Source organism: Diadema antillarum, unplaced genomic scaffold (assembly GCF_040938485.1).
Source record: "Diadema antillarum isolate AM-2024a unplaced genomic scaffold, OU_Dant_1.0 seq00000169_RagTag, whole genome shotgun sequence".
In the NCBI taxonomy this organism is placed as follows: domain Eukaryota; kingdom Metazoa; phylum Echinodermata; class Echinoidea; order Diadematoida; family Diadematidae; genus Diadema; species Diadema antillarum.
The window spans coordinates 1,519,567-1,545,473 of NW_027271238.1; the positions used below are offsets into that span (position 1 = coordinate 1,519,567).

At 40.0% G+C, this 25,907-nt stretch overlaps 2 protein-coding genes across 2 annotated transcripts in view; one reads left to right on the forward strand and one right to left on the reverse strand.

Annotated features, from left to right (window-relative positions):
• Positions 1-1,277: 1,277 nt before the first annotated feature.
• Positions 1,278-16,625, reverse strand: LOC139728205 (uncharacterized protein KIAA2013 homolog). Its single transcript, XM_071639166.1, has 2 exons — positions 16,367-16,625; positions 1,278-3,390 (listed from the first exon to the last, which is right to left on the reverse strand). The coding sequence occupies exon 2, from the start codon at positions 3,235-3,237 to the stop codon at positions 1,366-1,368; it is 1,872 nt and encodes a 623-aa protein (XP_071495267.1). The 5' UTR covers positions 3,238-3,390; positions 16,367-16,625; the 3' UTR covers positions 1,278-1,365.
• Positions 16,626-23,030: 6,405 nt separating this feature from the next.
• Positions 23,031-25,907, forward strand: part of LOC139728207 (beta-ureidopropionase-like) — a 36,991-nt gene continuing 34,114 nt past the window's right edge. The window contains exon 1 of the mRNA XM_071639168.1: positions 23,031-23,270. Coding sequence (XP_071495269.1) covers positions 23,170-23,270 — 101 coding nt within the window. The 5' untranslated portion in view covers positions 23,031-23,169. The remainder of the gene's footprint in view (positions 23,271-25,907) is intronic.

A 25,907-nucleotide genomic window follows, 5' to 3' on the forward strand; every position in this document is an offset into this window, starting at 1 on the left:
TGAGCATGACAAATAGGCATAGAAAGGGGGAATAATATCCAGCCCACACAGTTTGAACAAACATCTAAAACACACTACAATCTACATTTATTATTGTAGATTTCTATACATCACACATTTCATGACTATACTATTTCATGTATTGGAACTTGTATCAAGAATATCATGCAAGTGTTTTATTTTGTGATTGAAAGCCACATTGATGAAATGAGAGAAAAAGTTTCATCACTTTTAAAGAGAAAAATTATTGACTGAGTACCTTGAATACAATGCAATGCATTCGTATTACATAAGGAAATATTTCTGTGAGTTGTTGATTTCCCGAATATCAGTTGTGAAAATAAAGCATCGTGAAAAACACTTTATACAGCAGTCATCAAACAGTGGAAATCAACATCTCATGACACCGCAAAAATAGAATTTAGAAGAAGTAATGCAAAAAAAAAAAAACCAAAAAAAACTAGAACTATCACTCAATGTGATTAATACCCCCACCTTTACTTTGCATGCTATCTATTGAAAAAAAAAATGACCCTGGCAATGTATTGTTGAACACTGAATAATATTTTGCTCACTGATAGTCATATGTGCCCTATAGGCTCCATGACCATAAAGCATTGGTATTCTTCAATGTTTGCAAATTACTACTCAGAATGTGTGTAGCACACCCAACAAAACTTTCATTCTTTTTAATGTAAATTAGAATGATATGACAACTTTCACATGAAACAGCTTTTCTGTTGGGAAAATTCACTGGTTGAGGATTTTAGATATGACATCCTGCCCACACTGCTGAAGGGAGATACACATAGTTTCAAATGATAAATAAACACTCCAGGGGGCAGTTTCACAAAGAATTTAAGTCAATCTCAAATTGTAAGATCAACTTAAAAGTATGGCAGGCTGTGTGTGACTTCAATAATATTCTGACTTTCACGTATGAATGGAAATTTTGGAAACTTGTTTTTTTTTTATACATACTGTACATACATTACTTTTAAAAATAAACGAAGGGACAAAGGATTTTTTTTCTGTACATTTTGATAACAATTTCAAGTGGATTCTGAAGACATTTAATAAAACTGAAAAGAGAAACCAACGGCATACCATGATTTTAAGTTGATCTTTAAGTTCGACTTAAATCTTCGTGAAACACCCCCTACGCCCCCCCCCCCCCCTTACCCCCAAGGATCATTAAGATAATTTATATAGATATGACACTGAAAGGGGGGGGGGGGGACCCAAACCACTAAAAACCAAAAATCTACATTCCACAGGCTATATGATGTCAGCTGACAATTTCCTCCATCCGGTCTGACAGTGATATGACACAGGATAAATTGTTAACAAAACAACAAAAAAAAGTCATGGCTTTGCATTAAACTTGGACTTAGGCCAGTTTGTGGGACTATCCCGACAACACTCATTCCAAATCATCTTAAAGAGGATGAAGTGAAAGCAGATTATGAGACTGATAAGCACCACCCAGACCAGCATTGGTACCTGAAACCCATGGTGGTCCTCGCCAGTCTTGGCAGGAATCTCATCCAGCCAGCGCAACTTCTTGAAGTGGATAATGTGCTGGAGATATTCAAGGTGCTTGCGGTCATGCGACACATACAGGAACGGAGTCTGGGGCTCTGTCCACTTCAAGTCCAGTTTCTGGTCCTTCTCTGTGAGTTGCAATGCCTGAAGACACCCAGATCCACAGGCAAAAAGAGGGCGCGCCCGCTCCTCCTGGTTCTGGGAGTGGCTCACCCGCAAGGTGACCTTCTGGTTCTCAGCTGGGCCAGAAGGATCAATATTTATTTGCAGGTAGGATGAATTGTACAGAATGTTTTGAAAAAGGAATCGGCCCTTGAGTTGAGCTGGGTCAGCATGAAATGAAAGCTCTTTGTCAGTGAACTGTGCTGAGAAGATGCTGAGAAGCATGGCCTGTGTCACACCAGTCACCCCAGCTGAGAGCAGGGAGCTGCAGCCATGCTTGTACAGCGTGTGCATCCAGTGGGAGACAAGATCCTGGAGTTCTTGGGCCTTCTCAACTTGCTTCCACAGCTCAGCGTTGTTGAATGTTGGTTGTCCATTGAAACAGGACTGTGGTCGCTGCAAGGCACTCACTAAGCCCTTCTTTTCCTGTGCACCAAGACCAGGTACTAGGAGTGGGGCCTTCACAGATGACATCATGTAGAAAAATGTCGCTGTGACAAGTTCTGTCGTCAAATGCGGGACATTGGGAGACTCCTCAGAGCTCAGCAAGGGTTCCACAAGCAGCTTACTATTCCACATGCTATTTGACCATACACTGAGATGCTCATCCAGAATGTCTCTAAAATCTAGATGTAACAAGGAGAACAGCTCCTCTTCTGTTTTATCTGTCAGGCTTGCCAACACATCAGTGTCAGCATGTATGTCTAATACAGGCTCAGAGAAGCGAGTGACAGTGATGGTCTCCTTAGAGTACCTAGAGTTTGGCTGTATCTCCACCCTCTTATCAAAGTCAGTAGCCACAATGACCAATGCCACATAGTGCTGTCCCTGTGTGTCTCGCACATAGGGTGCCGGAAACTTTCCAGTTGATATGACATAACTGATGGACTTTCCATTGACTTCAAATATTTCATTACTTGTTCCTGAGCCCTTCCAATGGCTGGGCCCATTCCTGGAAACCAACAGAGTAACAGGCACAGATGCTGTATTCTCCACTTCCACTTCTTGGTACAAGATGGCCTCCCGAGTTCTATGTGCGAGTGTGGTTACTTTGACTTGCACACAAGAATCTTGTACATAATAGCACTGTATGTGTTCCACCATGCCCTTCCTGTAATTTACTACTGTTGCCCGCTGGTCAGTGTAGCCATCTATTTTGACACGCAGCAGAGGGCGATAGGGGGCATCAGCCACCCATGAGTCTCCTCGTAGGTGAAGGTTGTACGGTTTGGTGTGGTCAACTATGAACTCCAGGTAGCCATTGCCCACAAGTGGCAGCACCTTGGGCTGGTCAGGGTCACGTCCTGCATGGAGTATCGTGGCACCCGATGGACCATACTCTTTCTCTATCTGGGTCACAATGGTGCCCAGGCACTCCATGGTCACCTGTGTGGTCTTGCCATGGTGGATGACCAGGGGCCCAATGTAGCCAAAGACCACCAAGATGAGGATTGCAGCAAGGCAGACCTTCCTCCACTTGAAGGCTGGGAGGGACCCAGTCAGCTGGCTGAAGCGACCCTGGAGCCACATGGGAACACTCTTGATGGTATGCTACCTAAGCATGGCGCCCCAGTTGAAACAAACTTCCTTCTTGCACTGTGGAGAGGATCTGATGTGGAGTTGTGCCCTTGCTGACGATGACTTTAGAATACACAGCTGACGCAGAGCTCTCACAAGGTATACCTGAGTAGGTTGACAAAGAGAAATACAGAAGAAGATCTTTTAAGAATGACCAACAGTACAGGGATTCTTCAACTCTTTGTTTCATATATAATTAGATTACAGATTTTTTTAAATAATTGTTTCTCCCTTTTCAACACCATGTGTACCCGTACTTTAAAAGTACAACGTGTACTGGTGAATCAAAGTACAACATGGTCCTAAAATATCAATTTCCTATTAAAACAATCAAAATGCACTACATATATTTTCTTGGTCTTTCTAGGAGCTCTGTGTGAAAGGAAGAGATGGCCCACAAAGCTTCGAACAATTTCTAAAATAAACATGAATCTTAATTTAGTATGCATTCTAGTGGTATCTTATTTGTCGATAGTGCTTGGTGTCCATAGTATCAAATATTACCAAGGTTTAGTTATCTCTTTGTTTTGAAAGCCCAAGGTCTGTTTCTTCTCTTAATGCTGGATTTAGTCAAATCTATTCATCTTCTTTCTTGTAATACCACTTTTGTTTAATCTTAAGGATAATTCTGATGTTACACACAGCCTTGGGGTTGGACCAAGAGTAATTAATGAATATTACCCTCATGCTGATGAGAAACCATAAATATAGAAGAACATCTCACGTGGGATCTTTTCGATATTCACTGCAAAGGAAACTACTTTGTATTTTATAAAATGGGTAAAAGAAATTATATACTAGCAAGTGCAAAAACTACATACAAAGTACATGTCGCTTCTTCTTGTATGCTGTAAGTGCATGTTATACTTTTAGTGTCCGAAAATACATGAAGGCCAGTTTTACTGTACAAGTAACGTATCAAAGCAAATAATAATAATAATAATAATAATTGGGGTCAAGTTTGACTTAATTTCATCTCTATCATCTCTTCAACATCCAGCTGTATCATGTACAGTACATACAAAATGTAACAATATAATATGATTTTTAAAAAATACCACACCTGAGTTTGTAACAACGGATATATTTCATATAAAATTTAAAATCTGCGCTAAAATCTCTCTCGTATGGTAAAAATATACATAAACTCTAATACAGCCAGGTAAAGTACATATGTACTGATACATAACACCTCGGTTAAAGGATAATGAACCACACATGCAATATGGCAACCCATTTTCTGCTGCATGTGTTTTCCCATCATTGCTCGAGGTAATCTAATCATGTGGAACAGCGTGCTGTGGTGGAACCATTTGCTGATTATTCAGTAGCTTGGGGGCATACCACAAGATGTGGGCATAATTTTCTGAAGTCTGTGCATGGAACAAACAGTGAAGTGGAACCTTTTCACTTCCATGACCAGTGACTCTCTCATCATACATGGGATCTCTATTATATTACCGAGGGACTGAGTGTTTCTACCATAACCTAGAGGGGATGGCAGGTACACTTTACTTATACAGCTGTACAGACAGTACATACACATTGTATTAAACAATTATTCAGCTGGACTCACTGGGACTCAAACCTCAGTTTCAGGCACAAATCCTTGTTGGTTGTAAAGGAGTCTGCATGTGCCAAGACTACTACATGCACCACTGGCACTGCAGCCTCTCCCAGAAGCTACATTAAAAAAAAAAAACTAGTGTTCATAGCAGACTTTTTAAAATAGAATATGTCATGTTATTAGTCCATTCAGTGTACATGTACTTCATTTTAATAAATTCTTGCCCTTACTTGTTTGCTGTTAGAGCTATTATATATATTTTTAATATGTATATTTATATTTGTTGTAAAGTAAAGATTGTTGATACTCAAATGTATTTCTTCCATGCCCCTGAAGGAGCGGTTCAAGATATAAAAATCACTGTATCACTGTATCACTGTAGGGAGGTGGACCACCTCCCTGCTACAACGCAGGGCCTATCCACTACTTGTTGTAGGAGAGTGCCAGTGGTGCACATAATAATCTTGGCGGAGACTCCTTTACAAACAACAAGGGTTTGTGGCTGCAAACTACAATGTACTCGAACCTAGCCCCTCAATTTTGATGTAGACATGACATCCATCCAACCGCCCTTTTGCCCTTTACAAGAGGTGAAGTGGGATTGTAATCATGCATGTCTTGTGACTCTCCTACTCATGGGACCCTCATTGAATGTCTCACCCAAGAAGCTGAGTAATATATTGTCTCCTTGCGAAGTGGCTGACATGCCCGCTCTGATCATTTACCTGATGGGTTTATATGGAAAGCAAAGCCAGAACCTATGTACACTGTAGTCTTCAAATAATGATCAGATATAAACATTGATCTCCTATGCCAAACTCATCTGCCCTTTGATGTGTATTGGCAGTATCAAAATTAATGTTTATATAAAAAGTCATTGGTCAAACAAAAAATTCAACACCCTGCTAACACTGTCAATGAAAATGAAATTTTCTGTACTTAACACATTGTAGAATCAAGTAATACTATACATTACTCTCTTTTATTGCATGTGAATAATTAGCAGTTATCATTATAATCAGCAATACAGATAAACAAAGTTCATACTGTAAAACAATATTTTCGCGGCATGAAATTTCGCGAGTTGCCTCTAACATTCAATGCTATAGTGCAGACAACAACTTTCACATGCATTTCAATTTCGCGAATCTTGGCTTTCGCGAAATTAAAATGCACGCGAACAGTTCCTCATTTTACAGTATTATCACTCAACATCATTATGATAATGTGTGAGATTCAACAAAGCTATTGACTCTAGCATTCAATTGTATTGTACATGTACTCTCTCTCTCTCTCTCTTTTCCTTTTTTTTTTGTTGTTGCTTTGATACCTGAATTACCTAGCAGCATAGGAATAAAGTTGATAACTTGCTAATTATTTGTAGAGTAAAAGACAAGACTCTGCAGTGTGATTAATGTTCAGACCCTGAAGGATACACTACATATGTGACCCTGAGCCACAAAACAAGCAAAAAGTCACCAGACATGGATTTGAAGTTAAGAGCATATTCTGAAAGAGCAGACTTCAAGCTTTAAAATAATGTATTTAACTCAAATCAAATGGACTCCCCTAACCTATCTAAATTTTGGAAAGAAAGCACACACTTCTGAAAAGTGCGAACTGAGAGAAGAGACACTGAAGTACAGGATCTATTCAAGCGTTATACATCTTCACCAAGCCGTGCTACCTATGCAATGAATGGGACAAAAAACAGGATGAAAACCACCGATTTAACTGCAATAAAGGGATTATCAGATTAAGCTGAAATTGAGCATGTTCTATTAACACTTTCTGTCCGTGATAAATGCCAACTTTCAAAGCAGTAGCATCATTCTCTCTAAAGTTATTAGAGTCAAAAGTGAAGAGTGTGTACAGGTTTTTTTTTTAAAGAAATGAAGGGGGGACTCCCCTATTCACACTATTTAAAAAGAAGTGTTCGAGATAAATTGCTGAAAAACACACTTTCCGATTCATTTTATAATACCAAATTTTAGCATAATGTAGAAGACGACTTGCTCTTTTAGAAAACATAAAAAAGTTAAGATTGACCAAATTGATACTTTTCACCTATTTTCCCTCCTCACACAAAATCAGTGCGTGCGACTTTTTGTTCGTTTTGTGATGCACGGTCACATATGGAAGAAGAAGAGGAAGAAGAAGAATCGCCATACTCCATGTGTGTACAAAACACTTGTCACTCGGCCTGCAACTGGAAGTCTAATCACATTAAATGACAAGTTCACCTTCATAGACATGTGGGTTTTGTGAATGCAGCAATATTAGTAGAACAAATCAGTGAAAGTTTGAGGAAAATCTGAAAATCCGTTCAAAAGTTATCAATTTTTGAAATTTCTGCTCAGTCACGACTGGATGAGAAGACTACTATAAGTTGTGATGTCACATGTGTACAATGATATAAAGAAAGAACAAAGAAAATTCAACACAGTTTCACTTTTCTCGCATATCATAAAGAACACTTGACTTCTCACTTTCAGAAAGCAGGGGGAATAATATTACCCTTAACATACATTAGTTACAAGTCGAACAAATGTGCACTTTATTCAAAAAGTAAAGTTTTGTGAAATTCTCTTTTTATTTTCCTTATACCATTTTACGCATGTGACATCATACACTGTGGTAGTCTTGTCATCCAGCAGTGACTGCACAGATACTTAAAAAATTCATAACTTTTGAATGGATTGTCCGATTTGCCCCAAACTTTCACTGATGTGTTTTTCTAATATTGTTACAGTCACTCAATCCACATGTATGAAGGTAGACTTGTCCTTCAATTAGAATACATGGGTGTATTTTGTTACACTGACAGACAAAAAGCACCATGACTGCCGTGATATAAGCTGTAGCAAAGTCTTGAAGTCTGACACATATCAAGAGTATGACAGGATATTACCAGTTTGATGATGTCACCTGGTGATGACCCTTTGTCACCTTTAGAGTTTGACTCTCATACTTGTCATATCACGACAAGATAGAAAACCACAACCAATGTTAGATTAAACAAATTAACGACTGTGATTACTGCCTGTACAAGTAGACGGTAGAGGTTTGAGTGGGATTTCATACAACATTGAACCTAGCCACTGAACCCACCCAGAGCCTTCAGGTTTCCAGGGAAACACTGTAAGTCGGGGAGACAGCAAGGGGCAGGATTAGCAAATTAGAGAGCCATCTTCAACACCTCCCCCCCCCAAAAAAAAAAAAATAAAATAAAATAAAATAAAAAATAAATAAATAAATAAATAAATAAATAAAAAAATCCCTGCAAGTAACTCTGTTGGCTGAAAAGCCTGGACACAAGCACAACTAGCATGGTTCTTTATGATTTTTTATTCCCCCAAAGGACTCATGTCTAGAGCAGTACAGTGTTCTCTCGTACCTCCTTGGTGTGCAATGTAACTCACATCACAATGCTCTGTGTATTGCAACACAATGGAACTGAGGGCATGAGCTTGTACCATCAGGGGAGCCCTTTACAGTAAGTTTTTTTTTTTTGGACAATGGTTGACAACTTGCCAAATGCAGATCCAAATGAAAACAATTTTGTAAGTTCCTCGGCAGCAGTTCACTAGCGCATGTACTTTCTATGGTTATCGCTCTGAAGCTAAAACAGGTGTTAAATCATGAGAGCAGGGAGGTGGGAAGAGAGAATTATGGCTGATCTCCCCACTACTCAAAATACACATACTGTAGAATATAGAATGTCTGTTAATGCACACAAACACTACACACACACACACACACACACAAATAATACCTATAAACAGACAGAGAAAATAATCATTGTGTCTAGGAAGTATACAAGGAAGCAATTCAAATTTAATATTTCAACCATATGCACAAGATATATTTTTATTGTTATTTTTGTAGGCAAGTATAAATGCACTTAAACACATAAAGAGTTTGATGAATAACAGCACCTGTATGTAATGCAGATAAAGTCAAGCATCTGCAACACACACTTCGTATACATGTACATGTAGCATCTTGGTGTGAATAGAATTCTACCGGTAATTATGGCAGATTGAAAGAGAGAGTCATGGGATCACAGATTTTCCATCATTTTATGATTTACAACATTACATGCACTTTTAAAGGGAAGGTAAACCCCAAGAGCAATGTGGATTGAGTGAAAGCAGCAACATTAGTAGAACACATCAGTGAAAGTTTGAAGAAAATCGGACAATCGATGCAAAAGTTATGAATTTGTAAAGTTTTGGTGTTGGAACCGCTGAATGAGGAGACTACTAGAGGTTATGACGTATGAGTGGACAACAATACCAAGAAAATATAAAGAAAATACTACAAAAATCCAATTTTCATGAAAATTACAAATTCCATCAACTTGACATTGACATATGTTAAGGGTAGCAATTATTCCCCCTGCTTTCTGAAAGCGGTTGGTCCATTGCTCTTTCATAATTCTAGAAAAGCGAATTTTTGTTGAATTTCCTTTATATTTTCTTTGTATTGTTGTCCACTCATACGTCATATCCGCTAGTAGTCTCCTCATCCAGCGGTTCCAACATTAAAACTTAAAAAATTCATAACTTTTGTATCGATTGTCCGATTTTCCTCAAACTTTCACTGATGTGTTCTACTAATGTTGCTGCTTTCACTCAATCCACATTGCTCTTTGGGTTTACCTTCCCTTTAAGCATTTTTTTTTTTTTTGGTGGTGGTGGTGTGCATCCCCATCACGATGCATAAGAAACATGAAAAATAAGTAAAAAAATAACAAGAAACTAGAGAAGCACTCTGAGAGTGCAGACCTCTGCCAAGCAGCTTACAACTATGTGTACTTCCACGACTGATCTTGTTCTTCCATGAAGGTCAGTGACTTCCACCCATGGATACGAATGCATGCTGAAAATTGCCTGATTTCCCAATATACCGTAGAAGCCTTTTCTTACGTCATCAACTTCCAGCTGTGCGGCGCCTCACCCTAGCAGAAACTAGAGCACACACTTTGGTGAGCGTATGCAAACCTCAAAAATGCGCAGCTTGAACTCCCAAGTTCATTGACCCTACCTGCCAAAAAATTGAAAATCCCTCAAAAATATAATACAAATTCCCGGATCACTATACCAAAATTTAATCATCTGTTCCTCATACAACTCACAAATTAAATGAATTTTAAAGGACAAGTTCACCTTCATAAACATAAGGATTGAGAAAATGCAACAATGTTAGTAGAACACATCAGTGAAAGTTTGAGGAAAATTGGACAATCGATGCAAAAGTTATGAATTTTTAAAATTTTTGTGTTGGAACCGCTGGATGAGGAGACTACTACAGCTTGTGAGTCATATGCGTACAACAGGATAAAGAAAATGTAAAGAAAATTCAACATATTTTCACTTTTTTCGCATAATAAAAGAGCACTTGACTTGTCTCTTTCTAAAAGCAGGGGGAATAATATTACCCCTAACATATGTCGGTAACGAGTCAAGGGAATATGTACTTTTTTCAAAAGATGCAATTTTGTGAAATTCTCTTTATATTTTCCTTATATTGTTGTACGCATGTGACATCTAAGTTATTCATACACTGCAGTAGTCTTCTCATCCAGCGGTTACTACACAAAAACTTCAAAAATTCATAACTTTTGAACGGGTTGTCCGATTTTCCTCAAACTTTCAATGACGTGTTCTCCTAATATTGCTACATTCTCTCAATCCTTATGTTTATGAGGGTGAACTTGTCCTTTAATGAAACTTGCAGGAAAAGTTGATAATGACACAGGGAGCAGAGAGCGGTAGTGGTAGTAATCCAGAAATTTTTATGGAATTATGAAGGATTTTTTATCTTTTGGCATACAAGGTCACAAACTTGGAAGATCAAGCTGTACATCCTGGAGGTTTACATGATACGCACACTAAAGCGCAGGCTCTGCTCAGGCAAGGCACCGCGCAGCTGGAAACTGATGAGGTAAACAATGAAGCTTTTATATCAGGAAATTGCATGCATTTATGAGTGGAAATCAATGGTGGTTATGAGTTGCTTGCTTGGCAAGGGTCTGCGCTCTCCGAGTGCTTTTCTAGTTTAACAAGCCTTTCCTTTGTGGCAAAATTACTTTGTGCTTTTATCATACACTCTCCTTACGAAAAAGAGAAAAGAGAACCACTGACATCCAGTCTTGTCATAATATTGATAACTTACAGAAAAATTGATGTATCTTGCCAGATTACAACTCTTAAGCTCTTATTATGTTTGAGAGTTCCAAGTGTTATTAGTGACACATCTGAGGTACAGGGACTAAATATCAGATGGTTAAAAAAAAAATCATACAAGAAAATAAGCCTATGAAAATTGTACAACTGAATGGAGTGAAGTGGAGCATTTGCCATCTTTTATGTAATATGCCATGATACAGCAACCGTCAATATACCCGGTAATAATCAATAATTAGACAAATTTGTATAGCGCAGCTACAATTGTACTATGTAAATATACTCTGCTGCGCTGTGATGTAACAGAGCTCCTGACATTGTTACTGATTAGACACACAAAAAATAGGTAACAAATTAATTAAAGGCTTCTGAAAAAAGGTAAAGTCTTCAACAAAGATTTGAAGACAGCAAGTGATGGGGCCTTCCTCATTTTCTCCTGAAGGTAATTTATTCCAAAGTTTTGGAGCAGCACAACTGAAGGCAAAATCCCCCAAAATTACTTTCGTTTTTAAGTGAGGTTGCTTTAGAAGCAACTTATCATGTGTACTTCGCAAATTATGAGAATATGAATGTGATTCCATTGATATCAATTCTGATGAATAACCACGTGCTTGACCATGCAGTACCTTTTAACAAGTAACATTTTAATACAATTCTCTGTCTTCCTGGCAACCAATGCAACTTCATCAAATCATAAATCAAACCTTCATTTATTATCAATAAACTTTAACTTCCCCTTCCCTTTTGCCATGCTATTTTCTGTCTCCTTATCATTGTACAGATAATTTTCAGAAAAATGGAAATCTGGGGATCTTTTTTTTAATTACTTTAATGTGATGGATAAATGTAGTAACATGCTAAACTTTATGCACCTATTTCTACGAAATTTGATGTATTTAACTTGTTTTTTCATGGTTAACTAAGCTGTATCAAAATGATGCCATGGTTGAGGCAAAAACAATGGCCATTTATGTTCACTCATAGGTTCGCATAGGTAAATTATGTATGCACCTTGGTCTGAGAAAAAAAATCCCAAATTGGCAAAATTTATACCATGCAGTATACCACCACATCAGAAGATGGCCTCATGCTTTCTGATTCTCTCGCATCATGTTGCTAATCAGCACGTACACTGTAACTGTAGACTTCGTATATTTTCCAGAAGCTCTATGCCCATGTCTTTTGCACTGATCCAAATAATCCTGACTGGCTAGAAGTTTCATTGAGGTTGGAGGTTTTTGCCTACATGTAGAAGCCATACAATCAAGGATAATCAAGCTCACCATCTCATAAAATATGTTCCACTGGCCAGTCCCAGGATGTTTTCTACTAGACTAATGCACTTGTCAATTGTTGTCCCGATCCCTGTTTACCTGGGTATGGCCGAGACTTGCATTGAGAATGCATTTTTAAAATGTTAATTATCTGGCCAAGTCCCTGTCAAGTCCCACGCAGAACATCAGTATCTTTGCACAGAATTCCCCAGCTGAGTGTCTGACAGGCTGGGCAATATGAACTTAAAATCCCAGGGCAAGTGCTGACTCTCGATAGCGGAGCATTTCTTTGCAACCTTGTAAAATCCTTGTCCAGTGAACAGTGAAATATATCCTTTTTCAGTTTGTAGAATACATCAAGCATTCTGGAATTTCTACAATCCACAGTATTTTATGCTTCTGTCAGTCCATGTACCTCAGATCAAACAGCCTAGGGAAGAGGTACTCAGATAAATTTGGTTCCAGTGGGTGTACGACGTCGCTGAAGCCAGCAAGCCCCTACCTGGCCATTTCAAAGGGTGATTTAGAACACTTTTGTAAGTATACATCAAGCTATAAAACCATGATGCAGCCGGAGGCATTATGCTTTCAGGTTGTCCATCCTTTCGTCAGCAATCAATTTTGTGGACAGTGTACAGATAACTAAAAAACTGTTGGAGATATCTTCATTCATGAAAGTATGTTGTACTAGTATACCTGGCATACAATGTATGTATGTGTGAATGAAGAAAGTTGTGCCTTTCAACTTTTGGAAGCACAAGCTCAAGGTCAAGACACAAAGGTAAAATTACAAGGTCACATTTTTACAATTTCACTACTTCTCCCATACCATTCAACTAAATTCTCCTTCCCAAAAACATAGCTGAACTTGACTTGTGACTTGCGGCAATGCATGGGCGGCCAGCTGAGAGCCATGGGCATAAAGCTGAATTACTACACCAGTTTAATACACATTTCATGTCTAAATCTAGTTTGTGCCATCTTGTTGTTGTTATCCTTCCCATAAGGCAGTATTGCACGACTTGATCTCTGTAGTCATGTAGTGTGACCTACCGGTAATACATGCAACTTGCTGATTCACTGCAAATTCCCTCGGCCTCTCATCATCCCACAGCGCTGCCTACAAACATGGATACATATCACTCAGTAGGGGTTAGAATTCTACACTTTTGGGGAATGGCCAATTACAATGCAGGGGACAAAAGTTTGCGGTGACGCGTGGTGAAACATCGGCAGTCACAAACATGTTACAAACAATACTACATTCAGGAGCAAGCTAAATCAACTGGGAACTATTGGTAGCTTCTAACCCTTTCACTGTGCCACCAACACAGCGCACCCCCGTCCAGTTGGCCCCAACTGCGTCCAGCACAAACATGAAGCGTTCTGGCTCCCACAGTACAACTGTGTAATCAGTTTGGGAAATCCACTCATGACGGGGGCTTCTGCTCATAAGGTACTCTCCCCCTTATGAGCACCCCAGGAGTGCTGAGGCCCTCGGCTCACGATGCTCTGAGGTCTCCTCTTCACTTCTCATCCATCTCACATCTGACATATAAACTGCCACAAACTTGCATGATGATGTTTTGTTATGCACACATATGTCCACAATCAATGCCAAAAAGAGAAAAAAAAATTGTCTGTTCGTTTTGGCAAAAATTGAATTTTTATTAACCAATGTGCAGCCACCCACCAAAGCACAGGCGCCTGTGGGTTCAATGCTGGGCTGCCACACCTATAAGCCTGATCTGACTCGAAATTTTTGGTGCTTTTTTTTGTTTTTGTGGCTCTCACCTCTCCACGTACAAATCAGCTTCGTAAAACTCAAAGTCTGACATCACTTCACAAATATTTGTAAAGAGAAAAATAAATCAGAACTAACCTGATCTTGTGCATTCTAAATTAAATCTTTCCACACTGATAGAGTAGGTGGGTACTTAAATTTGTCAGCAAAACTATCCCTTTCTAGGTATTACAGGTTCACTTTCCTTGTGAATTCCACCATTCATAAGCCTTTTGGTGTCTTTCATTCAAGTGCAGACAGACGGCACACAAGCCATGCAATAAAATGCTATGTACATGCAGAAATCTCCTGTTGTGCATGCACAAGCTCGCTCTTAAAATCTGACGGTTTGTATGACTTGCGCAGTGTCTGCTCTGGATGCCATGGGATGCTCACATGAAAGGCACCCATAGGCTGGCGGACGGCAGAATTTACAAAGAAATTTAACCTGTAATACCTTCAAAAGTGTAGCAAACAAAAGCTGCTGAAAATTGCTTATCAAATAGTGACAAGCCAATGGAATAAAATGGAGTCAAAAGGGGCCTGAGCTTTTACTTAAATTCTTTGCACTTATTCCTATTGTACACCTTCCAATATAAATTCACAGTTTATATTTCTGGTGCTATACACTGTACTGGAGCTTCATCTGCTGGCAAGCAAAGAACAAGACAAAACAAAACAAAAAATAATTTTCTGTTAGGGTCTACAGACTGTAGGCAATTGTGCACTTTACAGTCCTATATTATCGGTACCTCATTCCCCATACGCAAAAAAGGTGATATCCCATGAACCACTGCACACTGAGCAGCTAGCGAGCTTCTCTTGTTGTATATATGGGATGCCATTGACATTGTGATAAGGTTACTAAAAAGCCCGCCTCACTCACTGCACTTCTAGCTGCGTAGCTCACACATCGAACACTGTGCGATCGCAAAATTGCGTGCCTTTCCTCTTCACTGCAGGATTATCAAGCTTTGCATTTGTAATGTTACATCACAGAAAACTGTCATGATCATGGCACAAAATGTGAGAAAGCTGGCAGTAAGTCTGTGAAACAATAGCTTCCATCCTGGCTAGCCACAAGTTATGTGAGTATTTTTATGCCTCCGTCATCCATTCCGACCCCATCACAAATCGCGCAAACCACCCGCGCGGGCAAGGCTTTTGTGTGTGATACACAGCCCTGTCACTGTACACAAGTGCGGACGTGCTTTGCACCATGTTGCACGGTATCTGGTCGCAGCCGATCAGGCGAGTAAATCGGTAACTGCATGGACCATGATATAAACACAACAAACGGACAAATCGGGATAAAATTTTGGATTTTTTTATTTTCATTATTTCACCAAATAATTTTGCCAAGGCAGTGGACAGAATGTCCTCTGCGATAGGTTAATTATTGATCCCCTGCTTGAGATATTAAAATAATGCAGCGTCCATTCATTTAAAATCATGATGAAGGATGAAAGTTTACCACTGATTGCGTTATGTTGTGTGCCAATGCCCAGCACCCTGTTTGTTAACCGCAGCAGCGACCCCATACGGACAAATACGTAATGTTACAGCGCCCCGCGACGGGGTTACCTGTTTGTCTCTTCTCAATCATGCCGCACAGGGAAGGGCATTAGAGCAACCATGTGCATGCAATGTGGTGTACTGTAAGTGCTTTCATTACGCACACTCACGTTGACACATGCACACACTGCATCCCAACAAAAAATCTCACACACATGCACACAGCACAGTACCACGAGTACCGGAACACATGCTTAAAACACACGTGTTTTAATGGGCGCTCTGCATCGGTTGATTAAAACTCGATTTTTGAAGAAAAAAAACAGATAGGATTTTTTCTTCTTTTCATCATGGATAGTGGACATGTGTGTGTAACAAAAAAATCACCGTGCAAAGTTGCGACAATTTATACGTCAGATGTGAGATGAATAGAAATGAATAGGGGGGCCTCATGAGGCGTTCCCCCGGGGCCTCATGAGGCATGGGGGCGGTCCTCATGAGGCGAGCAGTCCTCGTACGCGGGAGTGGTCCTCATGAGCGGGTTTCCCGGACTGAAATAAGTGTTCTACATAACTTCTAACGACTAACGTTAGTCTAATCTAAATTGTCGTGAGTGTTAGTCGCAATTAGACGTCTACTAACTTCTAGTCTAAATTTAGTTATTTACATCACTGTAAAACTACACGTGTTGTAAGCTAATCCTGTCTAGATCTAGTAAATTTACTGTTTCTACTGTTCGTTGATCGCTTACCCGTCTCGTGTTCCCCGCGATTTTACGTTGTGTTGTTTTCAACACAATCACAAGAGGCTTTATTAGAGGTTGTTCATTCAGGAAGGGGCCGGGTTTGGTGTCGTCAGGAAATTCTCAGCTGATCGGTGGGTGATTGTCGTGCGTGTAACAAGAGTCTAACGAGTTAGTTCTCAACATACAGGTAGGACTTGACTCGACTGAACGAAGTAAGCCACGGCCACATCACACCTGCTGCAGCTCAGCTACCAAACTACTCGTTTGCATGTTTGTTTATGGGTTAATTTACTACTGTAGCGAGATTGTGTACCTTATAATAGCTCTGTATGGCGCTATGCGGATTCGCACGGTATATGGAGTACGAGTAAAATGTGTACTGTGAGTGGCTGTAGCTAGAGAAAGAGTACGGTATCTATGGGGCGCCAAGTGTCGCATGGTCTATTTCGTTACGATATCAGTCATTTTGTCGATTCGAAATGTTCATTTCGTTTGAATACGAAATAACTGTACATGTATTTCGTTATGAAATATTGTCATATCGTTACGAAATGGCCATTTCGTTACGCATTTCGTTACAGAATACTAGTAGTCATTTTGCTACGAAATGGTCATTTCGTCGATGAAATGACTTCATTTTGTTGCTTATGAAATATAGGCATCCTATGGTCATTTCATTATGAAATAGCAATATTTCATCAGTAAAGTGATAGTTTTTTGTTACTTATGACATGGTCATTTCATAATGAAATGGCAATATTTCATAAGTTAAGTGATAAACTTTTGTTACGAAATGGACATTTTTATCTTTATTGAATTGTGACGAAAAATAGTAATTTCGTTAAGAAATTTACATTTCATCATTGAAATGATATTCTTCTCCTTTACAAGTACAGTCCACCATCGGGTGCATAGTCGTACTATTTGGCAGGTCTGGTGTGGTGTATGTACAGTGACTAAAAAAAAAGTCCTACATCTTACTATGTGCAGCTAAAAACAATGCTCCTCTGTTAAGAAATACAGGATGCTAGCTCTGCATCTCCTGCTTGAAGAGGTTTGCAGAGGTGGTGGTGACTAGCTATCTTCCAGCAGGGTGTTTCATTATACAAATAATGACTGCTATGAGGGGCACAGTTAAAATTATGGGCCCAAGGTGATGTGAAAACCGTAACTACGCCCGAAGCGAAGCTGAGGGCATGGTTATGGTTTTCACATCACCGAGGGCCTACATAATTTTAACTGTACCCCGAATATCAAGCAGTTGTTATTTGTTTTATATACCGAAAATAATTTCAAAACATAGATACCGAAAATATAGATTCTAGTCTCTTTTACGGCACTTGTAAGATGTAATCAATGCTGATCGACAGCGCGGCGGTCGTACGTATCATTGGTGCGTACATGAGTGATCATCTATGTGTACACAGTGTATATATGTACGGGGTTGCGAGTTTCGACTGTCTCCAAACCAGTCCGCTAGTCTCTTTTACAGCACGCTGATAGAATGCGCGGCGGTCGTATCATTGGTGCGTACATATGAGCGATCTATGTGTACGGGGTCGCGACTGTTTTTAAAACCTATTTACTAACTGTGCCCGCCCCCCGGTCACAGTAACTCAAAAATAGGGCACAGCTATTTTCATGACTCCCCTTTTAACCAATCAGATGAGAGGATTCTAGAAATGAGGTATATAATAACCATTAGAGTTTGCTTAGCATTGCTGTCACACTGCTAGGGTGCTGTCCATGCCGTCAAACCCCCGTTTGAGACGAGACCCCATTGGCAAACGAAGCTGATGGGGTGAGTACCCCCCCAACGAATCCTCGTTTGAGAAGTGGGAGGATATGTATTTGCCCATTGCAAAATAACTTTCTACTCAGGCGTGGCAATCCTGGAGGCCAAGCCAGGGTTTAATGACTACAACAGCTGTCATATTACGTAAGAGTATGATAAGGATATCTGCCTGTGGCAGACCATTCAAAGTGAACTCAATTTTCTCTATTCTTTTTAAAGTTTTCAATTTAAATCAATTTTATATTCTATTGAGAAATTCTATGGTCATCCGTTTTTTAAATTTCGAACGAAAAAATTTGACCCATAAATAACGAAAATACAGGAATAAGAAGGAGAGCATTGTCACTGCAGTACATGCATGCTCTGTCTGCATACACTTCGCACCCACAAGCCTATTAATACTGAATGTATACACTCACACACACACACGTACACACACACGCACCATGGAGCTACATATAGCCCATGCCAAAACCAAAACAATCTCCTCCTCTCGCGGGTGCCCCCCCCCCCCCCCCCCCCCCCCCCCTGTGGCAGTGACTGATGCTTAGATTAGGCCAGGGTCAAGAAACAGGTGTTTTATATCTTTGGTTTTTAAGTCCTTGATTGCCAAGATATACACTGGCATTGTCTACAGGGGTGTAGCTTCTTCAAACGAGAGATTTGCCTCATGCACACTGCTTGTGCGATGGATCGAAGTCTCCAATGACAAACCTGGCGTAGCGGCATTGGACCATTTCCAGCCTGTGGATGTTTTATCATGCCATATGAGGGTCCCACACTACGCAGGCATACTCTAGGATGGGGCGAACTAAAGTGAGGTAGCACAGTGTCTTCATCTTTCTTGGGCAAGTGCGGATGTTTCGCTGGAGAAATGCACTCGAACTGGCTTGCCTGGTTGTGGATTCGATATGATGAGTCCAGTTGAGGTTGCTCTTGAGATGGATACCTACATATCTTCTGTCACAAGAGGCTGTCCAGGGATGTCAGGTGTGCTTACCCAGAGATTTCCTCTTGTTGGTGACATGCAGGACCTGACACTTCGTGGGTTGAAAGTCAGTCACTCTCCCATGCCTGCAGAGCATCAAGGTCATGTTGTAGTTGTTTTGAGTCTGGCGTGATTGTTGAATTCCCGGTACAGCGTACATGCAGTCGTCTGCAAACAGACGTTCTGTAGTTTACATCCTGGTTACACGTACTCAGGGAGGTCATAAGGAACAGCAGCGGGCCAATAACAGTACTTTGCGGTATCCCTGAAGTGACCTGTACCGTGCCTGAGATCCTTCCAGGACAACTTGCTGGCTGCAAATTTAAATTTGATAAGAAAATCTGCAATCCACAGATGTGTAGGCCCTATACTTCCCCAGATGCCACGTGCTGTAACTTGTGGTTGTGGAGTAGTCTTGCATGGGGCACTTTGACAAACGCCTTGCAGAAATCAAGCAGGATGACATTGGAACACTCTTATTCAATTGTTGTAGGTAAAGCGTGCACTTTAGTCTGCGAATGTTACTATACAGCTGCCACCAGAATGCAACACTGTATGTTACGTAGAGATAGGTCTATAATAGAAGTTTCTGAAGACAAAATGATAATAATGATGTCAAAGAGACACGAAGGAAAGTGCCACACGAATGAAGTCCAGTTCAGCAGGATGTATCTTATTTGTTGAATTTGTCGATACGATCACTTGACACTCGGGACCTAGTCTGCTCCCAGTCGGGGCTGGAGTGTATCGAGGATACCTTTTGCCGGGTGGCAAGAGGTCTGGCAGATAGTGTTCGGGCTGAACAAGAACTCAGAACACATGTTCACACTCAGGGACATATACTTTAGCTTGTGAATGATAATAATCTATTATATTACACTTGATACTTTGAATAAAATGAAAGGGAAGATTATTAGAATATTTACTAATACATATGCTGGATATTTATGAGAGGGACAATCCAAATTTTGGTAAGGGGGAATGTTCTTATACACCATCATGGTCATGAGAATTCATGAATGAACTCTCTACTCTGCTGTAGTTGTCAACACAACGGAATGGGCTGGTCAAGTTTTGTGCTGGTCAAGCGTTTAGCCGGTAGCCTCATTAAAACAAAGGGGCACATAGTCAATGGGTGGAGTGGGTCAGTGGTGGTTGACTATTTTCCAAATAACCCAGTGCGTCATAGGGCACTACAAGGACGTTTAAGGAGGGAAGCGAGGAGTGGGGAGAAAACGCATTTTTGGGTCTTACAACATCATGCTATTGTCGGGCTACCCTCGGTATGTTTTTTCTTTGTGACCTTTATGTAAAACATTCTTCTTACTGTATGAAATTTGTTGATGTTTGATATGTGAAAATAAAACAAACAATGCTATTGTTTCTCATCTATTCGCTTGGCAAAACCAAACAAAATAAAACAAACAATGCTATTGTTTCTCATCTATTCGCTTGGCAAAACCTTGAATTGCAAGGATTAGCTGTGACTTACAGGAACGGTGTTTGCTGAAGCCATGTTGAGCATATAGTTACAATTTAGATTTTTACATCGAAGAAATGATCATTTCGTAACAAAATGACATTTATGTCTTGTAACGAAATGGCCATTGTGAACGAAAATTAAATGATTTCGTAACGAAAAAGACCATGCGACACTTGGCGTCCCATAACAACGCGGTGTGTGAACCGAATTAAAGCGCGCGCGATCCTACACCATGTACGTATTCTTGCGGTCGGCTACACGTCACTTCCGGTTGACTGGAGTGAAAACAAACAGCTTGCACGCGCTAAGCCTGCATAATATGCTATGCATAATGCGCATACTGCATGCTGTGCCTGCATGTGCGACGCGTTTTATGTGCAACTCTACGCAGACATGGGGACTGTTTTTCATTACTAGTATTCATTTTGTCATTTATTCATGAGATACATACATCATGTCTTGCCAGCAATATTCTAAAAATCTGGATCCTGTCGATCGATCGGTCGGATCCCGGTATTTTGCCAAGTTGAAGGCAGCCGGACTGGACCTGTACCCGTATGAAATCGCGGCAGGACTCTGGATCAACGACCCGAAAATGGCCAGATGTGCTGTAGAACCTCATTGAGTAGGCCCTACCCCGATATCTACGTTTACTTAGTACCTCATAGAAACTTCAGGTAGGTCTATAGGCCTATATAACGTTAGTACTGTAGTAGGCTTAAGGTAGGGCCTAATTTAGGGTAGGCCTAGTCTAGGGCCTAATCCTGCTGCCCGCACAGCTACAGTAGTACAGCTTGTGCTCGCGGGGCGCCCCGGCAGAAAACACGTACAGCGTTACCCCTCCAGCCAGGCTCACGCGACTGTTTGTTTTCACTCCACCGCTATCCATGACCCCGTGACACGCAAAATACCCGGATGTCCGACCATGAGAATACCACCGAACTAAAACGTATACCACCATCAACTTGCATCTCAGCTCATCAGTCACCACCCACTTTTACATTCAGGAAAACAAGAAATGTAGGCAAGAATAGACTGCGAGCACCCATGATCACTGATCATTTAGTTACAAAATATTACCATCTTTTTACGAAATTTTCATTTCGTTACTAAAAATCTGTATTTTGTCATATTATGTTACGGTAAATGTATCGGTGGCAGTGTCCAGGGTGGGACCAGGGGATTGGGATCGAGGACAGTCATTCATACATTTAATCAATCTGTCAGTCACAATTGTATGCATGTTTAAAGTGGCAGATCGACATAGGGAATATCACCTCCCCCCAGGTGACCGGGGGGGGGGGGGGGGACGGGAGGTCATGATATTCCCTATGTCGAAATACAATTGTGACTGACTGATTGATTGATTAAATGAATGAATGATTGATTGATTGATTGAGTGACTGACTGGTTGATTGATTGGATTGGATTGATTGTATTGATTGAATGATCTGAGGATGCATTAATTTTGTACTTTTCTTCTTGACTGAGTGACTGGCATGTGGTTTTGATATGTCTGTGTATGATCTTGATGTTGTTAATCAACCTTCCATACACAATGGAATCATTTAAAACGCGCTGACAGAAAATCGCCAGAAAATTCCTAAACTATCATAAGATAATCAAAACTGTGAGCAAAAGAGCAATTTGTTTGAATGAGAACACTTTATTTGTACTGCTGGCTGAATTTTCCTTCTTCTTTCAATTTGGCGCAAGTCATTTTTCACACTTTGACAAAGAGCGTCAGTGTTCAGCCAAGCGTGAACAAAAATTTGTTTTGTTGGTTGCACTTGATAGATGAGACTATTGCTTGGGCATCCATAAATATGAAAAAATCTTCCAAAATTTTTTAAAAATTGTAACTGTTTTTTTGGATACGCCCTGTATATCGGCCTTTAGGGGAAACTTGCCATCTCCATAAGCAGTGGCGGATCCAGGCGGGGGCACACCGGGCGTGCCCCCTCCCCCCTATATTTTCTGTTAAATCAAAAGAAATCATAAGTAGGGGGTTGCCCCTTTAATTTTGTAAAGGCGCCCCCTTTATTACTATAGTAGTACGGAATTGCTGGATCAAACTGTACTCCTGACAATCTCTGCAAAAACCAATAACATCAGCATAATTATTATCATCATCATCTGCATCATCATCATCAATTCGGTATCATTATCATCCGTCACAACTGAACACCGTCTAGGTAACCAGGTATTCCACACGTTGGTTTTCCCACCAGAGAGGTGTGTGAGCAGAGAGGTGGGAAGGGACCACGTACACTTCCGTGGTGAGGGCAAGCGCACTTTCCTGGTTCTCTCTCATACAGGAAGAACGAGCGCTAACCAAACAGTGGCTAGTCAGGCGGCTAGGAGTATAGGCACGGCACGCTAGGGTAGGCGCCCAGATCAATAATACAGGGCCAGGGTGCATTTTTAGAGTCGAACGATTAGACTATCTTTGTAACACACCTGCTGCATCGACAAACGTTTCGTTCCATGGTCATACAGTAGGTTGTCCGCTGCTCATACTCTATTACTCATAGCTAGACATAATGGCTGCGGAGTTGGAGAGCATAGAGAAGATCTTGGAAGAACATCTTCCAGCAGACAAGCTCGAAGCTGTCAACCGAATCCTTTATGGATCGTCTGCCAGGTAAACCTATCCCATGACTGTAGCCTAAATGTCAGTTTGTGTTTGTCGCGTACGTAGAGCAATGTCAGTGCAACTTCATGTAGAAATGCACACCATGCACATCTACCATTTCCTTCCTTAATTTGTTAATGAAAACTTCTTGTAGCTATCAGAAATGTCAAGATGGACCATATCTGACGGTTTCATGAAATTTCATAGTCAATTACAGAAGAAAAGTAGCTAATTTTGACTCAAAAGTACGCCGATCGACGGCTGTGTCAGCGTAGCATGATGGATGATCGATTATGTGGAAGAGCGAAATAACGATGATAATCGATCGTAGTAGTCTGTGATACAGCCGCTTGTTTGGTGTTTAACCACAATAATTACGTCGGCTCGACAGTAAAATGTGGAAGAAAGAAAGTGATCTTGATGCGTCTGTTTTTTATCGTTTTAGTTAATTTTCTCCTGCGTGTGACTGTATATCTGTCAACATTTTTGCTGACTAAATGATGGACAGATAATGTGTACAAAATGTCAGTAAAAGATATATGAAAAAATGGGAATTATCCATCATGAATATTGCACAATAAAATAGATTTTTACTACAAAACAAAAGCAAATATTGGGGTTGCAGTTTTTGTATACATAATTAAAAAAAATGAAATGGGAAAAGTAAATACTATCATAAAGACAATTACTTTCTACTACTGTATAAGTTGAACCTATCAATTAAAAACAAATTACTATTTCAATTTCAATATTCTGTTTCTTTTTAGGTAAAATGAGCACTTTATGAGAGGTCCACAATATTAACGTTAATACAACATAACATGCACTTTTGTTATACTGTTCTCATTAATTTATTATTTAAATTAGGCCTATAAATTATGTAGATAACTAGAAACAAATCCCCTTTGAATTCAACTTCCTTCTCATCTTCTTTTCTCTTTCTCTCTCCCTCCTAAATACTGTAATAAATAGCTTAACCTTTTTCTTCCACTTTTCCTTCAACCTCATTCTATTCCCTTCAACACTATTCAAATTAAGTTATTATTATCAACTTTTGTCATGATAAAATCAATACTTGCCACAATATTTAGAGAAACGATCGATGTCTAAATCCTGGTATGAATAATCTGTATCAATAATTTGAAAAGTGATAATTATGATAGTGGCAATGAAAACAAAGAACTATCACAATAGCTCACTTGGACCTTCGACTCAGGTGAGCTAACTAAAAAAATATGAAAAAGAAAATAGGGGCTACACGCATTGCACGAGTCAAGTTCGATATTGTTAGTAAGCGGCTAATTAGAGACTACCAGAATCGATTATAATCGTTGACATCGTTCTCAGCGAAATCGGTGCACTGCTTTTACATCGGAGACTATGTTCGCGACCGACGTACTTTTCAACTCCAATTTCTCATTTTTCTTACCTTTTCGGCTTTCTGATTCCATGAAAACTATCTAATATGGTTCAATTTAGCATCTCCAATAGCTGCACAAAATTTTATTGACAAACGGCGAAGCGAACGGTAGGTGTGCATTTCTACATGATTACCCGTTTTACTTGGTCAAAACTATGACAAGTTAGCTGTCGCTGTCTGTGGAACTTACCTAGAATACCCCTCCTGTACCATTGTGTACTGGCTGTCTATAACTACGACTATAGACGTACTACCACTTTACCAGTGCAGTGCCTCATCTATGAATGTACCCTACTTAATTCTGGACAAAAGCAGATTTAAGAGACACCTGTTGTCAATGTACAGAGTCTACTGTAGAAAGTAATTTTTAAGATTTGCCGGATTTGTTGATCCAGGGTTGATAAACAAGCATACATACCAGGGATGCCAAGTTCAAAAAATTTTAATGAGTGAGATTTTCATGACTCGGCATCGCTCGGCATCTCGGGGCGCAAATGTGCCAGCGAGCGAGGGTGTGGGAGGGGTTTTTCCCCCCTGTGGCCTCCCACGGTAGGGAGCTTTTTCAATATTTAACTCTTAATGGTGCGATCAGGTGCATACTTAAGTGACCATTTTTTACTTATTTTGAAAGACACAAGGGAAATGTACCTTCAATTGCAACTATCACTTTAATCTTTTGAGCTATGCTCATTATTATAGGCCAAAGTTGCAGACTTCGCCCGATGCGTGAGAAAAATGGGTGCCATGCGTGAGATCGTGAGACGGCCCCTAAATGCTTGAGTCTCACGCAGAATGCGTGAGACTTGGTAGCTCTGACATACCCACATTATTATTTTTTTTCTTCTTCTTTTGTTGTGATATCTGTATACCTAGCTATATATTATATTTATATATAGTACATACTTTATTTCCTGTGCAAATGAAAGCATGTGATAAGCAATCCTAGGTTACTACCTGCCCACAGGCAGGCAATACAAGTACAAGGAAAGAATTAAATACAATTGACCCGGCCCATCACTACCACAGTTGACAGTTACACAAATATATAGGCTACATGTATGTGGGTCATTTGTATATATATTTTATATTTTTTGTATGTGGGTCATTTTTTGCTAAGTGTATATTTCTGTGTCCCACGAGTTTTAAGGTAATTTGTACAAAAATAAAAGGTCATTTCATTACTTTCTGTTCTGTTTGTAATGACTTGCATTCATTTGATTAAAATA